This window comes from Myodes glareolus, chromosome 16 (assembly GCF_982192425.1).
Source record: "Myodes glareolus chromosome 16, mMyoGla1.1, whole genome shotgun sequence".
NCBI lineage: Eukaryota > Metazoa > Chordata > Mammalia > Rodentia > Cricetidae > Myodes > Myodes glareolus.
Genome location: NC_142041.1, coordinates 58743024 through 58756067, shown reverse-complemented (window position 1 = coordinate 58756067; position 13044 = coordinate 58743024). Strand labels below are relative to the sequence as shown.

General features: G+C 45.7%; 1 protein-coding gene across 4 annotated transcripts in view; it reads right to left on the bottom strand.

Moving 5' to 3' along the window:
- Sulf1 (sulfatase 1) overlaps positions 1-13044 on the bottom strand; it is a 167981-nt gene that overhangs the window by 60452 nt on the left and 94485 nt on the right. For 3 of the 4 annotated variants that reach the window (XM_048420442.3, XM_048420443.3, XM_087897230.1), the window contains exons 3-5: positions 11004-11076; positions 10452-10672; positions 544-783 (exon numbers count right to left, since the gene is read on the bottom strand). In XM_048420442.3, coding sequence (XP_048276399.3) covers positions 544-783; positions 10452-10623 — 412 coding nt within the window. In that variant the 5' untranslated portion in view covers positions 10624-10672; positions 11004-11076. Of the gene's footprint in view, positions 1-543; positions 784-10451; positions 10673-11003; positions 11077-11545; positions 11685-13044 lie in introns of those variants that run through there. The other variant, XM_087897231.1, reaches the window with a different exon arrangement.

Genomic DNA, 13044 nt, shown 5'->3' with positions numbered 1-13044 from the left:
GTGGGAACAATTTCCCATTGCATCCACAGAGAATGCTGAATTTCCTAGAAGGGACTTCACATGGGTACATTCTCCGGAGTAAAAAAACTTTGCATCCTGGTGTTAATGCAGCTTGCCTTCTTTAAAATCTGAGTGTTTTTAGACTTAATTAGGCTGCCGGGAGTTCCGTGCCTTTCCAGGGGTGGATGATGCCTGCAGAGCAGGGGGTTAGAAAGTGAGGCCGCCCTTGGGCTTGTCTGTCTGCTGAGTGCACTTAACTCGTCCTTTCACCCTTTGCCATTATGATAGAGAATAGAAGCTATGCTGGAAGCTGCCAGCATGTTCTTGCAGTCCCAACCCACTGAGCTGTGAGCTACTTAGACCTCTTTCTTCAATAAGTTACCCTGGCACGTGGATGCGGTTATAGCGACAGAGCACAAAGCACAGCAGAGATGGGAGAAGTAGACTCCTCATTTTTGAGTGTCCTGGAACTTCTCATCCACCATCCTCTCCTGCATCACTTCCCTCCTCCGAGACTGTTGAAGAAGAAAGAGCATCCTTTACCTGTTCTGTAGCCAGTGTTGTTGAGATACACAGCAAAGGTCCGAGGCTCATGCATCGCCTGCCACGAGGGGGAGGAGCAGTTCTCATTGTTCGTGTAGACGTTGTGGTTGTGCACATACTTCCCTGTGAGCATGGACGACCGTGATGGGCAGCACATGGGTGTGGTCACAAAGGCGTTGGTGAAGGTGGCCCCACCGTGCTCCATGATCTTTCTCGTTTTGTTCATGACTTGCAGAGAACCTGAAAAGCAGAGTTCTGGCACCGGTTAGCAGAGCACACCCCGTGGCTACCCACTTCCGACCTGACTCTGAAGCATCTCTGTCCTCTCTGCTTGTTAGTTTCCCTCCCCTTGTGTGAAGGAGCCTATGATTTGGTCGGTCCTCATTTCTAGAACAAAACAGGCCTGTTGGGATCTGAATATCTCAGACGTTCTGTAGAATAATCATCCTGCTTCATTCTCTCTCCTCTTTAACCACAAAGGGAAATGCAAACAGGCTAATCATGTAATCAAAGCCAGAATTTTAGATATGAGGAAGATCCCAATGTCAGGTGCCTTTGAAGACCATTAGAGAACAATGGCTTGTAACACCATGTCAACACCCTGGGAAAGTCTAATAATACCAGAATTTAGCCCATATGGCATTTTAATTTTAATTCCATGGCAGAAGAAAAAACAAAGCAAACCCCTTATTAAGCAAAAGATCCTCCAAAATATATGTAATCAGTGAGCAAGGAGTGCAAGGAGGGAGAGGGGAAGGGGCGGGGGAGGTACGAGGGGGAGGGAAGAGGTGTCTCAGAGTAACTTGGTATCCTCTAGCAAGTTGATAGATGTCTGCCTGTGCTTCTATCCAGATAAGACTATGTATGGCCTTGTGCCTTGGCCAGGTTATATGTCCACTCTGTCCAGAGAAAAGGAGGAAGTGTAGGGTTTCCAGCAAGGAAGAAAAGTGGAGTTACACAGAGGCAAATGAAGAGAAGCTGCAGTTATCCCGAATCCTTCACCTTAGCGTTTTCTGTTCACAGGATGTACGAGACAACAGTGGGGAGGGGAGGGAGGCTTCTAATCGGGTCTCACTAGAACTTAAATATGCTTTTGTAAGAGGTGCTCCTGACTGCTCCTTCTCTCTGTGGTGTGGGAGGTCCTACTGCATATGTGTTTCTTTTATTGGTTAATGAATGAAGCTGCTTTGGCCTGCGGCAGGGCAGAATGGAGTAAGGCGGGAATTCCAAGCAGATAGAGGAGAAAAGAAGGAGGAGTCAGGGAGATGCCATGTAGCCATCACAGGAGACAGATGCTCAGGAATCTTACTGGTAAACCACAAGCCTCGTGGTAAAATATAAAATAATAGAAATGGGTTAATTTAAGATATAAGAGCTAGCTAGAAAGATGTCCAAGTTATTGGCCATTAATTACAGTGTTGTAATTAATACGGTTTCTGTGTGATCATTTTTGGTCTGAGCATCCTGGAAACGAACAAGCAGCCTCTGCCTACATCTCTGACTATCTTCTGGTGATTGAGCACCTTTTTGTAGGGCATGACCTACAGTGCACACCCAATTGTGCTGAACATCTTAGCAGCTTCGGCTCTCTACACCCATTCCCCTGTAGTATGGGCAGGGCAGGGGAAGAGGGGAAGAAAGTACAATTCTCTTTCTCTGCTATCCACTACACACAACATGGGTGAGAACTGACATGCAGAAGTTGCTTGTGAATATTTGCAAAGCCCCCCCCCCCACCCGCCACAGCACACATATAAGAATGTGAACATAGCTAAAGCAAAAATGGAAGCCAGGGGAGGACTGGAGTGAATGCTTAACACGAGAGGTGAAGACAGGACAGGAGAAGGAACTGTCAGGTGGGTAGGGTGCAATGCACTGTTGGGGACAAAGGGAGGGCAGCATGGGTAATGCTCTCTGGTGACCAGGAGAGCAGTAGAGCTCCGGGATGGCTCGGTGTTTTTCTGACATGGAAAAGAATATGAAATGTTTTCTTAAAGAAATGTGACCCGAGAGGCAGTGCAGACATCTTGGCTGCTGGGCCGACATTCTAGGATCTGACGAGAGACATAAGATAAGGCAGAGTAGAATTCGATGAGCAAAGAATACGCTGAGCAAAGTTTCGAGAGGCGTTGTTGCAGGAGCGGTAGTGTGTGAGTAGAAGACTGTAGCCAAAAGGCTGTGGAAGCCATCCTGGCCTGCTGGAATAAAGCCTCCCTGCTCCCTTGATAGACAGGATCCAAGAAGCAGATTCAAGGCACGCTGTAATCCGTGGAAGAGAGCTGTGGGTTGACTAATGGCTCAGATTTTCAGCACAAGAAGAAATCTGGAAAGGGAATGGTTTCCTTGATGGTGAAGAAGTAACTGAAAAGAATGCGCCTCCCAAAAGATCAAAGAGAGATGCATTGCAGAAGTGTTGCCTTTTACATTTTTGCTGGGTGATCATAGAGAGGGGACATCCGGACGTGAGCTGATGGTGGAGAAGAGGGAGTTGGAAGGCTTCTGCAGGTGACCAACAGCCCCCTCGCCTCTCCTCTTTAGGTCTAGGTGATATTTCCTCAGAGGAATGTCTTGACTTTCGGAAAAAAACAACAAACATTGCCTAAGAGTCTATTCCAGAGAACCCGTTCTCAGAGTTTCCTTTATGGGCCTTTGTTAGATTCAAATAAAAGAAGGAATGCAGCTGGAGGCCATCAGCCCAGGTCCTGTGTCCCCAGTGGCCACCTCCCGCTTCCAGACGCATTTGGACTGCAAATGTCGGGTGGAGGAGGGGATCTGATTGAAAGTCAAAATAGCAAAGTCTATGGTTAAATTATCTTTAGCCTTGTTAATAGTCAGAATTTCTCAGTCAGAATCCCCCTCTCAACCCCACGGTCACCTTGCTGTCACTATCTGAGCTAAGTGTGTTGTGATCCTAACCACTTCCTCAAAAACAGATGGACAGCATCCGGACGTTGCCAACAGATTGGCCCGAGCAACTCCCTTAACCTCTTTGGGTTTGGGTTTCTTCTCGGCCATGTGGAGCTCTTCTCGCTCATTCCCAGTGTTGTCAAGCAGTGGATGTCCTGATGCTATGATGTGATCCCTTGATGCGGCAGTGCCGTTGCTAGGGCTGCACAGTTGGCATTCCGTGTCTGTGGGTTTCCCGTCGGGCCTTTCAACCAGCTGCAGATCGAAAGCACTCAAAAATATTAAAAGGATCCAAAAAATTCCGTGGGCAAAAAAAATTGTGTCCTGAACATATGAAGACACTTTTTTTGGTCATCATTCTTCAAACTAAATATAGCACAAGTATAAACAAAGTATTTCCATGATGTGGGGGATTATGAATACTCTACGGTAAATAGCAGAATATGTATTCCATTTTATGTGTGGGATTTGAGTATCCAATATGCTTGGTATTTCCTGGAGTTCTATATTAGTTAGTTTTTTGTTGCTGAGATACAACAGCATGACCAAGGCAACTCATAGAAGGGTTTATTTAGTCTTATGGTTTGTGGGGTATATGTGTCTAGCATGGTAGAGAAGCGACAGGCATGGTAGATAGAACAGGATGCTGAGGGCTCATATCCAGTCTCCTGTGGATACCAACTGCCCTTAGCTCACCTCAGCCCACTTGTATGATTACGTAACATTCATACTAAATACTTAGGTTGTTTATTCAATGTAGCGTGATTTTACATATTAACCATTATCACATCTATGGCAAGGAACGCGCTACTCAACAACAATCACTCCCATAATAAACGTGAATGTATTGGTGTAGTGAATATTTTAATCTAAAAATACAAGAAAAAAATCATAAAGCAGTTTATTTTTCTGCCAAAACTATTCATATTCAGTCTTGGGGGGGCAGACACAAGATGTTTTCATTCAAAACCAAGAGGGAAAAATAAGTTGGAGAAGGAGGGAAAGAAGAAAGATAGTAAATCTGCCTGCAAAGTTTCCAGGTCACTAAAACTCATGGCTCCCTTCCCCCACCCAATAAGAGCAAAAGGACCTGAGATGCTAAGACCAGGGGGAAAGGAAGGAGGTTACACTCACTAGAGATGTAGGTTTAGGAACTCTTTCCTGACTGTTCAGTGCAGCAATGTGGGAATCTAGGTAACTGGCAGGCTCTTGGTAGAGGTGCTGGGAGGCAAAAGGGGGCTGATTGTCCTGGGGAGTCATACCCCACTTAAGGGGGTGGCTGGAATGAGGGGGCTAGCCTATGGCTGACAAAAGGGGGCTGATTGTCCTGGGGAGTCATACCCCACTTAAGGGGGTGGCTGGAATGAGGGGGGCTAGCCTATGGCTGGCAAAAGGGGGCTGATTGTCCTGGGGAGTCATACCCCACTTAAGGGGGTGGCTGGAATGAGGGGGCTAGCCATGGCTGACTCTGACAAGTGTAATTCTCGCTCATCAGAACTTTTTTAAAAGTCCAGAAGAAGGAGGAGGAGGAAAGACAACGAATATTTTAAAGTCTTGGTCTTTTGTTGTTATCAAGACAACACCTATGTAGCCCTGGCTAGCCTGGGACTTATGTAGTCTATCCTGGCCTCGAGTTCACAGAGATCCACCTTGCGTCTGCCTCTTGAATGCTGGGATTAAATTCATGTGACACTATGCCTGGCTTTTTAATTTTTTTTAAAGCAAAGAGCAAATGACACATATCTATAGGCTAACTCCAAAGCTCTTCTTTAAATAGCAAACCGTTTCCACATGCTTACAGCTTAATTCCACTTGTGGTTGGAGGGGCAGAGAACCAGCAGGGCAGAGACCTAAGAAGGTGAGCAATGCCATGCTGAGTTAGACGCGTGACTCAGTCCACAGTGTTTTCTTTCTCAAAATGGAACCAAGGAACCATCTGGAAGAGAATGAGCATCTATTCTCCAGCTTTTTCATTCTAGCTGAAGAAAGTGAAAAGTTTCTCAAGTATTTCAAAATTTCTTTCTTTTGATGTGTAAAATATTTGAAAAGTACAGGCAAGAGCAGAATGAATCACACATCTAGTTTTATTAAATCTAACAAAGCTACAGCCCACCCCCAAAGACACACCCAGACACACACACAAACACACACACACACACACACAGAGACAAGCAGGCAGACAGACACAGAGACACAGGCAGACAGATACACAGATACACACACAGACTCACACACACAAACACACACAAACAGACAGACAAGCAGAAAGACAGACACACAGACACGCACAGACACACACAGAAACAGACAGATAGACACAGACACACACACTACTGCACTTGAGTCAAAAGAAAACATGTACATTGTGAATGCTCTTGGAGACCTCTCTCCCCAGAAGTAGCCATTATCCTGAACTTGACATTGATCGTTTCCACGCTCTCAGAAGGGTACGGAAGGGGTGTGTTGGCAGTGACAGCAGGAAGAGAAGGGAGAGTGGGGACAGAATAATCAGAATGCATTGTATGAAGCTGTCAGATAACAGACAATTTGTCAGTAAAAGATTGTTTTTATAAAAAGTCTTCCTCCTCCTAAACACTTGCATCGTTAGAAGTAAAAACAAAATCGGGGGCTTCTTAAATTCTGGAAGAAGCAAATGCCAAGCCAGAGGATGCTCAGTTAAGCCACGACCTCTCCCCAGGGTCCTTTCCTCCTGGGATGCTGACTGCTGTCTCTCCTGCTCACTTCAGTGAGATGCCACGATTCACTCACAGCAGTGTAGATGGGTGTCCTCTGGACCACATGGAAGGTTCTCGCACTTCCGTTAATGAGTTCCTCGTGTGTCTTCTTCACTTTACAAAGTACTAGTTTATTTATTTGCCCTTTTAGCTGAGGACAAACCGAATGCATGCCTTTCCTTCACTGCTTCGTTCTTAAACTGTAATCAGAGCCCTGCTCAGTCTTTGTCTTTCCAGACAGGCTCTGGATGGTTTCATTCTTTCCAAATTAGAAAAATGTTATACTAAAAATTTTATATATTTTTTTTACAAGTATTTTCTGAGTGTGCTGCAGCTCTCTGGAGATGCAGCAGTCAAGAGACTGGATCTTCAGGAGAAAAAAGTTTACCAAAGCAATGGTCTTTTAGAGTCCTTGATAAACAAACTCACATGGAAAAGTGAAAATCAACATTCACTGCAACTCATTCAAATCACAACAAGATACAGCCTGCACACTGGACAAACAAACACAAGAACAGACAAACAGAAAAATGATAAAATGTCGATAAAGATCTGGAGGAATTTTTGCTCTTGTGCTTAATTAGAAAGAATTTAAAATGGTATAGTTGCTATGGAGAACACTGTTATTTCCCATAATATTAAAAATGAAATTATAATATGATCCAGCAACGGATCCCATTCCCTGGTAAAACCTTTTTTTTTTGCAAAAAATTGAAAGCAAAGCCTTCATGCATGTTCATGGCAGTATACATGCGTGCTCATAGCAGTATACATGCATATTTATGATAGTTTACGTGCACGTTAATGACTGCATGCAGGCATGTTCATGGCATTATACATTCATGTTCATAGCAGGATGCATGCATGCTAATGACAGTATACAGGCATGTACATAGCAGTATACATGCATATTGATAGAAGTATTTTTCACTTGCACTAAAAGAAAGAAACAACTCAAATTCCCAAAAGTAAGCATACAAGAAAAACAAGTGTGGTTCATGTAGTATGCATGGATGGAATATTGTACAGCCCTAGAAAGGAGTTTCTCACACATGTTAGAGCAAGGATGGACATGAGGATGCTATGCTATGTGAATTTCAGGCAGTTGCAGAGTTTCAGATATATGATTTACTCACAAGGTATCTGCTGAAGTAAAATTTTGAGACACAAAGTATAATGGTGACTGGCGGGGCTGAGAGATGGTTCAAACAGGGAGCTGTTTAGGGGTGGAAAGCTTCAGCTTGGGTTGTGAAAAGTGTTCTGAAGATTGCTTCCACAACAACACGAGTGTACTTAACGGCCTGAACTGATTAGAAACGATGACAGTAGTAAACACCAAGGACAGCCAATGCTACAACAGTGAGGTTCGGGAAGAACTGTGTGTGTCACTAGGATCAAGCAGTAACCACCACCAAAGACACAGTTGCCCTACTGAGAAGGGAACATCTGAGCCCTGCTTGTCTGTGCTCCCTAATCACCAGGTTCACAAGTCGGGAAGCAGGGCCCATCTTTTGCCTCAATGTGGCTCTCTTTCAGAGCGCTACTGGGAATTGACAGGCTGAATTTTTGAAGATCATAGTGAGCATTCATTTATGGATCAACAGATGGAAGATACAGCGGCTCAGTCTGCAGCTGATGACCTAAGACAGGTCCCGAGACAGTGGCTCAGTCTGCAGCTATGAGGACCTAAGACAGGTCCCGAGACAGTGGCTCAGTCTGCAGGTATGATGAACTAAGACAGGTCCCGGATTTGTCATCTACTAGCTACGACGTCTCTAAACCTCTCTTCTGCTGCACAGAAGCCAAGGGTAGTGATGATTGCTGGGAGAATGAAATGGGCTAATGCTTGGCGCATCACCAGGCTAGGAAATGAGGAAAGAGAAAGAGGACAGGTCCGAAGGCACACTTAACGCTTGCATCTTGACTGAGTTGGGTCTATCACTCTAGCTTTTAAAAGATTTTTATTTATTTATTATGTATATAGTGTTCTGGCTGCATGGATGCCTGCACACCAGAAGTGGGCACCACATCTCATTATGGATGGTTGTGATCCACCATGTGGTTGCTGAGAATTGAACTCAGGGCCTCTGGAAGAGCAGCCAGTGCTCTTAACCTCTGAGCCATCTCTTCAACCCCACCACTATATCTTTTTTTTTCCCTAACAAACCAGGAGACTCCAGTACTTAGTAATTACATTGTAAACATTTGCTAGATGAATATATTGTAGGACAAGGCAGAAAACTTGAATCTGATTTTAAAATAAGTGTAGCAGATAATTCTTCCTTAATTTCTTTTAAAGTCAGTACTGTAGTGTAGAAGAGAAAGGGCATGTTGGACGCCTACATTCCTTTCTGGGAGATGGGTTATCTATTTCAGAACCAATGTGCACCTATCCAAAGTTTATGAAACATCTGCTACAGTCTAGCATGTAGAGTGGGGTGTGTGGAAGGGACAGGCTTAGGAACGTATGGTGGACCGAGTCATCCTGGAGACATGGGGGTGGAGTGCAAAGAAAAACACCCTCTGATGGGTGGGGTGGTGGTGGTTTTGGGTAGAACCCCAAACTCAAGGGTGGGGCACCTGAGCTCCTTAGGAACAGGTAGTGCTTCACCAGGTAGATACAGGGGAGAGGTAGAGACATGGGATGGGAGAAGGGAGCACGCGAACCAAAACATGATTCAGTAGGCAAAAGTTGCTTCTTGATGCACTGAGGGAGATGGTAGGGGAGTGGAGGAATTTCTTGAGAGTCACTGGGGCTGGGGGCCTCAGTTAACTTGCCTACAGAGACAGGACCACATATGATAGTTCAAAGGTAACTCTAGCCACGGGATGTAGGATGAGCAAGAAGGGATGGAGAAACTGGAGAAATAAGGAGGGTCTAGAGATCTCAGTTGCATAGGGAGTCAGGCATGAGCCCCACCTTTCCTTGGCCTGTAAGTAAATGAAGACATTTAAATATCCAGAAGCATTCCTCCTAAAGCCATGTGTGCATGACCTTTCATTAGGGAAAAAATACCTGAAAATCAATACACTTTTTCTTTTTTGTTAAATGGGAAATGAGAACATAGACTCAGTCATGGTTCCTCCTACTGGCCTTTCGTATACCAGCTCCCAGCTGAAGCCTGGCAATTAACTTTGTTCTGATTCCATGGTCTGATCCTCAAGACCAAACCTTGGAAGTTCCCTCTCTTATCCTCCCCATAGTCAAATTGAACTGCATAGATAGATACCTTTGGTCAAAGCCCTGCAGCAAAGAAAGGGGGCTACAAGAATGGAAATGGGGATGCAGATGACAGCCTGCGGGGGGAAAAAGTGCAGCTGTCTTAGGGTATTCAGGAATATCCTGCCTATGAGCTTCCAGATAAGACGCTAGGGCTAGGTTCTTACAGACAGCAAGAGGTCAGAGGTGAGCCAAAGCCACTAAATCCTGGCCCACTTCATTTGAGTGCTCTTGAATGAGCTCAGGAGACATGTCCAAAGGCACAAACCCAGGCATGGTGAGTCACCACAAGGGTACATAGAACACTGTTCAGTTTCAACTACATCTCTTTGGTCTGGGCATGGTGGTATATGTTCTCAGTTGCAGCACTCAGAAGTCAGGGGCTGGCAGATCTCTGTGAGTTTGAGGACAGCCTGGTCAACATAAGGAGTCCCAGGCTAGCCAAGGCAACACCTTGAGACTGTCTCAAAAAAAAAAAAAAAAAAAAAAGAAAGAAAGAAAGAAAGAAGAAAGAAAAGAAAAATTCCTTTTATCTATCTTTTCTATACATTCAGAGAAAGTCACACTCATGTGCTCTGACACACTTTGATAAATTAACTTCTTTCTTTTCACCCTCTTTTCTTTTCCATACAGGGTCTTAAATTTCCCGGGCTGGTTCCAAGTTACTCTGTAGTTAATAAGAGCGACCTTGAACTCCTGGTTCTCCCCTCTCTACTTTTCAAGCCCTGAGATTACAGGAGTGAGCTACCATGCTCTTGGCCAAGCCCTTGACCTCTGCGGCTTCCCAGGCTCACCCATCCCCCATCTTCTTATCCTTGCACACTTTTTAAAAAATCCATTTTAAAATCATAAGACCAGAAAAGGAATGTTGAGACAATTCTAATAGTTTATGACCAGTACGAGTTCACTGTGTAAGCCAGATGACTGTCAGACCCAGCCAGCCAAGCACCAGTCCCCCAAAGGCTGGCTGATCACCTCTGATACAACAGGCTCTGGAAACCGTTTGAATCAGGAAAGACTGACAAGTGAAAAATCTAAGGTCTCACCCAGCTCCACGTCCTGGTCATCGGTGAGCACGAGAATAATGTTGGGCCGGATGTTCTTGCGTTCTTGCTGTATCCTTCCTCTGAACCTCTGGGACCTCGCAGTGGAGCACAAGCTCCCCAGCAGTTCAGCGCCCAGAACAGCCAGCAGCAGAGCCCAGCAGGCACTCTTCATCGTACTTGGTCCAATGTTGCGAAGCTGACAAAATGTCTGTCTTCGAGTTCTGGTAGTTGGGGTGTCGGGAATGGGGGAGGTGTCAAGACAAAAAGAGAAAGGGGGGGGAATGAAAATGAAATCCAAACCCCAAACGCAGTTGTAGCGAAAAGGCTACAAAGCAGCCAGAGCTGACACTTGGGCTGGCGGCACAGGGCTGCTCAGGAGTCAGAAGGAGCAACCCTCACTCGCACAGGGGAGGTTTTTAAGTACTTGATTATTTTGCAAAATCGCTTTTGTCCTTTATTCTCTGGCCAACTTTCCCTGTTTCCATTCATTGCCAAAGTATAATTTGCAGCACCGAGCGCAAACGTAAAAAGCTTTCTGACAAGAGCTAATACCTTGAATTAGGTATCCTGGTTGAATAATCAATTTCTAGACTCAGAGGTTTTCAGAACATCTGCAGACGGGGTCCTAGAGAGGAGAGAGGGAAAAATACAGAGGCAGCGTCAGTCAAGGGTTTCAAAACAGACTTTTGATCTGAACTAATGTTTTCAAGCAGCACGTGACACGCCGATATTTCCTTCATCTCCTGCAGAAGGCAGAGAGGGCAACACACGCAACTGCTGATCAATGGCTCGGAGAGCATCTCCGTTTCTTAAGTGGCTGCATAAACAGTGGCCAGCGCCTCATCTCTGCTATTAAAAAACCCCCAACTAGACTAAAAAAGGATGAGAGGAGCCAGCCCCGGGGAAAGTGCAGCTGCGTGTGCAGAGTGGTTGGTGCAGGGCGGGCTAGAGGAGCCTTAATCACCTGCAGCCCTTACTATCTACCAAGCAGAAGAAAATGCGAAGCTGTCATTAGTCATCTGCACTATGTCACTCACTACCCATGAGAGTCATCTGCGGACAAAGACTTCTTAGCAAGTAAGTGGCAGAACCACCTTTTCCAGCCACTGAGAAGCTCCTAACTGTCCCCATCAATCACCCGAGGCAAAGCACTTCTTGACAGCGAGGCTGGTCCCTCTGTTCAGTCCTTGGTTCCCACAGTGGCGCCTTAGATGACAGAGTCCCCTCCAGCAGTCAGTCAGTCGCCAATCTGACTGTTGTCAGGACAGAGTTCAGAGTGGCTAGCACAGGCATTGCCTTTGCTGCTATGGATCTAAGCCGGCGGAAGGAGCTGCCTGATTGGCTCAGAGGCTGGAGGTGAGTGGCCGCCCTCCCCGCATTAGAAAATAAATAAATGAAATCCGGAGGGGAGCGGAGCAGAAATCTTTGCAAGGCTGTGCGGGAGGAGACTTCTGAAAGGGTTGGGAAAAAAATGTCCCTCCACTTTGGAACACTAATCTGCAGAAAGCTCATCTCAGACTTCTGAGAGACAGCGAGGGGCTCTTTTATTTCCCTCGCTTCTGTTATGCCACAAAAGAAGCTTTTCATGAAACTAATTAGATAGCAGCCCACTCCGTCAGCCACTCCATTCCCCACACCTGAGGGTCTGTATTTTGATGTGCAACAATAAACTGGCATAGGATGAATGAGCAGGACCGCTTAGACGCAGGCATCCCAGAGCAGGGGAGGGGCTCCTCCCGCATGCCCATCCTCTGTATTCTGGAGATGGACACGAGGCAGCAAAAGAAGAAGGAACGCGTTCATCCCATCATCCACATTGCTTGCTTTGTGCAAACACGCGCATATTCGTGTCCCTGTTATTTTAAAACTTTATAAACTGTTTTGTACACAGTTCCAATGTCTCTCCCTCTGCAGCCTATAATTACCCTGTGTGTTCATGTGTTTGCGTGTGTTGGGGTGGGGGGGAAGGGAGAGCTCAACACTCAACAAGCAATAGATTTTTGAATAGAGACTTAATGCCTGCACTGAGTCTCTCCTAGGTAGCTAATTGTCTGAAGGGCACATGCAAGGCAACTCCAACTGATCCTGTTCTCTGGGAAGTCAATAAGAAAAATTCTTAGCTTTCCCCCCTTCTCTCAGGGCTGTTGCAGCAATTGAAGTGCATGCTAACAACCCCAAACCTGCAATTATTTTGCACTGACTGCCTGGTTTCTGTGCACTTGTTTTAAATCACTAGAAACCTGATCCAGGCACGAAAGAGAGGGGGAAGGAGAAGAAACTAGACAGCAAAGAGTGGCTTTTTGCCATGAGCTACAGGTCAGGCTTAGCTGTTTAATATAGACCTTCCCTACAGGGCTGGTCCTCTAAGTAGCGTGGCTTTTCTCACCTCCCAGAGGCTGCAAAGGTGTATGAAAAGAGAGTGAGCTGGAATTCTGCTCTTTTTCCATGGCTGCAGTGTGACCCACCCTCTGCTTACAGGGGTCACATGAAACCATAGCTCAGGGCAGTGACAGCTTTGAGTACGTGGGGAACGGAAGACTCTTGACAATTAAGATGCTGATAACCCTCTCTGGAACCCAGACAACGCGGCTGG